Source organism: Nanorana parkeri, unplaced genomic scaffold, assembly GCF_000935625.1.
Source record: "Nanorana parkeri isolate BGI_ZX_2015 unplaced genomic scaffold, ASM93562v1 scaffold622, whole genome shotgun sequence".
NCBI classification, from domain to species: domain Eukaryota; kingdom Metazoa; phylum Chordata; class Amphibia; order Anura; family Dicroglossidae; genus Nanorana; species Nanorana parkeri.
This window is the reverse complement of record NW_017306890.1, coordinates 842042-846048: the sequence shown is the minus strand read 5'-3', so window position 1 is coordinate 846048 and position 4007 is coordinate 842042. Positions and strand designations below refer to the sequence as shown.

Sequence of the window (4007 nt, the reverse complement as noted above, 5' to 3'; positions counted from 1 at the left end):
GAGAGACCATCGGCGGGACAGAGGGCCTAGATATGGGATTGTCTTGGCAAATCCAGCGAGTATAAAATGCTTCATGGGACACAGACAGCAATCTAATGTAAAATTGTATACTTGCCTATCGGTAATTTTTCTGACGCCAATACATGGCAGCATACGAATGGGCTGGGGGGGCGGAGCCATACCCATTTGTATGCTGCCATGTTTGGTGTCAGGAAATTATATATATATATATATACACATTCCATTAAAAAATAAAAACATATACATAATTAATAAATATTGTATACATCCAAAACTAGACGTCATATACACGCGAGGGGGATTTATCAAAACTGGAGCAGATTTGCACTGCAGCCAATCAGCATCTCTCTCTCTCTCATTTTCAAATCTCACCTGATCAAACCGTAGAGAGATGCCGATTGGTTGCCGTGGGCAACTGCTCCAAAATCTGTCTACTCCAGTTTTGATAAATTCCCCTCACTGTATGTAGGGGAATTTGGCTTTATTTACACTTTAATAAAATGTTGACTCCCCAGCGGAGTGATGGGAGGGATTCTTTGCAGTGAGAGCGGTGCAGCCCGTACAATGCGGTTAATGAAGTTAGCAAAAACAAAATAAGGTTCACGCTAAACGCAAATCTTCCCGCACGTGTTGCGTTAATTTCCGGCAATCTGATGGAATAAAAAAAAAAAAAGCTGAAGACGTCCTCCGGCCTATTTTTATTCTTAAATCTAATGTTGGGTGTAGGCGGGGGAGGAGCCTGTATATAGAATGATACTCACCTCCACCGCTCAGACTTCAATACTACAGACACCAATCTCTGGCTCTGATCACTGCACCTCCCCCCCGCCCCACACACTATCCCAATTTGGGCACCGGTCAGAATAAATGAGGAGGAGGGGCTTATATCACATACAGAAGTCATGGTACGAGGGCGGCCGTATTCCACCTACCTCGGAGTTCCCCGGCAGCTCAGAATCTGCGTTGGAGCTGAATTCAATCAGCGGCCCGTTCGTCTCTTCGCCTGGAAAGAAGCAGAAATGAGATTTATTATTACAGTTGCGTATCATTTCCAGACGCAGCCTCCCGATTGGTCGCACCGCCACACGCCAAGTTCACGGCAAAGACTCCCAGATACGTGTACGGTATCAGAACATTCCGCCGGCATTGCGGAGGGTCTCCAGCCCATCCCCCCTTCAATCCCTGACCCTTTATTATTATTATTATTAGACAAATAACTCCCATAATTCCCAACATTATGAGCCCGGATCCCTGTTCACCATACCCATTGTATTATGTACCCACATCACACCCACCTTTCTAGGCTGCCCCTGCCATGCACCCGCCTCTGAATAACGGGAGACCGCCCATGAAACCTACTCTATAGGCTGGTCCCACCCACAGACCCACCTTAGAATATCTGAGGACCAGCCCATCATGCTGACTTTATGGGCTGCCCAGCTACACCCCTGTCTCTAAATTAGTAGGGGCCGCCTACTACACCCACTTTATGGGCTGCCCGGCGACACCCGTCTCTAAATTAGTAGGGGCCGCCTACTACACCCACTTTATGGGCTGCCCAGCTACACCCCTGTCTCTAAATTAGTAGGGGCCGCCTACTACACCCACTTTATGGGCTGCCCAGCTACACCCCTGTCTCTAAATTAGTAGGGGCCGCCTACTACACCCACTTTATGGGCTGCCCAGCTACACCCCTGTCTCTAAATTAGTAGGGGCCGCCTACTACACCCACTTTATGGGCTGCCCAGCTACACCCCTGTCTCTAAATTAGTAGGGGCCGCCTACTACACCCACTTTATGGGCTGCCCAGCTACACCCCTGTCTCTAAATTAGTAGGGGCCGCCTACTACACCCACTTTATGGGCTGCCCAGCGACACCCCTGTCTCTAAATTAGTAGGGGCCGCCTACTACACCCACTTTATGGGCTGCCCAGCGACACCCCTGTCTCTAAATTAGTAGGGGCCGCCTACTACACCCACTTTATGGGCTGCCCAGCGACACCCCTGTCTCTAAATTAGTAGGGGCCGCCTACTACACCCACTTTATGGGCTGCCCAGCGACACCCCTGTCTCTAAATTAGTAGGGGCCGCCTACTACACCCACTTTATGGGCTGCCCAGCGACACCCCTGTCTCTAAATTAGTAGGGGCCGCCTACTACACCCACTTTATGGGCTGCCCAGCGACACCCCTGTCTCTAAATTAGTAGGGGCCGCCTACTACACCCACTTTATGGGCTGCCCAGCGACACCCCTGTCTCTAAATTAGTAGGGGCCGCCTACTACACCCACTTTATGGGCTGCCCAGCGACACCCCTGTCTCTAAATTAGTAGGGGCCGCCTACTACACCCACTTTATGGGCTGCCCAGCTCCACCCCTGGCTCTAAATTAGTAGGGGCCGCCTACTACCCCCACTTTATGGGCTGCCCAGATACACCCGTCTCTAAATTAGTAGGGGCCGCCTACTACACCCACTTTATGGACTGCCCAGCTCCACCCCTGTCTCTAAATTAGTAGGGGCCGCCTACTACACCCACTTTATGGGCTGCTACACCCCTGTCTCTAAATTAGTAGGGACCGCCTACTACACCCACATTATGGGCTGCCCAGCTACACCCGTCTCTAAATTAGTAGGGGCCGCCTACTACACCCACATTATGGGCTGCCCGGCGACACCCGTCTCTAAATTAGTAGGGGCCGCCTACTACACCCACTTTATGGGCTGCCCAGCTACACCCCTGTCTCTAAATTAGTAGGGGCCGCCTACTACACCCACTTTATGGGCTGCCCAGCTACACCCCTGTCTCTAAATTAGTAGGGGCCGCCTACTACACCCACTTTATGGGCTGCCCAGCTACACCCCTGTCTCTAAATTAGTAGGGGCCGCCTACTACACCCAATTTACGGGCTGCCCAGCTACACCCCTGTCTCTAAATTAGTAGGGGCTGCCAACTACACCCACTTTATGGGCTGCCCAGCGACACCCCTGTCTCTAAATTAGTAGGGGCCGCCTACTACACCCACTTTATGGGCTGCCCAGCGACACCCCTGTCTCTAAATTAGTAGGGACCGCCTACAACACCCACTTTATGGGCTGCCCAGCTACACCCGTCTCTAAATTAGTAGGGACCGCCTACTACACCCAATTTATGGGCTGCCCAGCAACACCCGTCTCTAAATTATTAGACAAATAAAACAACAATGTAACAAACAATTCACTTGCAGGATATTAATTGAAACAATGTAACAAATACAAGCCGTCAGACGTAGACTGTCATGTTACAAAACGCACATTCCTTTCCCCAAAAAGCTCATAATGCGTCTTTGGCGCGTTTCATTGCGTTAAAACGTACCGCATTGCAAGACATGTTCAATGTGCGTTGTATATCTATATAAAAGATGCGTTCTCTCTCTTTCTTTTCATGGAAATATGGACATGAAAAACGAATTGAAATGCATGTTGAGCTTTCAGTGCATTTGATACAAATGCGCACAGAAGGTTGCAGACGTGACCGGTTCTCTTTGGCAGTACTGCCAGTCCTGTTAACACGTCATGTCGCTCACACACGTCTGTGTTCCTCAGGTATTCATGAGCCTCCCCTCCCCCCGGAGCAGGCGACTCCCTATCCTTCCAGCCACGTACCTGACCAACTGATCACTAGGCCCCAGCGCTGCCATGCCCCACCTCAGAGGCATTTGATAGTGGACACCCTGATCACATGACGTAAGCCTGGCAGCGCAGATGGGAATGATGACGGATCAGCACCAATCACACAAAACGCCTGGTTGCCATGGGTTACCGAGGATCACAGTCTGTCTGGGACACAGTTAGCCCCGCCCCAAACGGACATTATTTCCGTATAGTGCTGGGGGGATTATTAGCCCCGCCCCGAACGGTGCAGGAATTGGGGGGATCTGAGGGGGGAAGGTGCAGGAATTGGGGTGATCTGAGGGGGGAAGGTGCAGGAATTGGGGTGATCTGAGGGG

The 4007-nt window shown here is 50.9% G+C and overlaps 1 protein-coding gene across 1 annotated transcript in view; it reads right to left on the bottom strand.

The window, feature by feature from the left end:
• Positions 1 to 4007, bottom strand: part of ANO5 (anoctamin 5) — a 102603-nt gene that overhangs the window by 60216 nt on the left and 38380 nt on the right. The window contains 1 exon segment of the mRNA XM_018563018.1: positions 946 to 1024. Within this exon segment, the coding sequence (XP_018418520.1) occupies positions 946 to 1024 (79 nt within the window).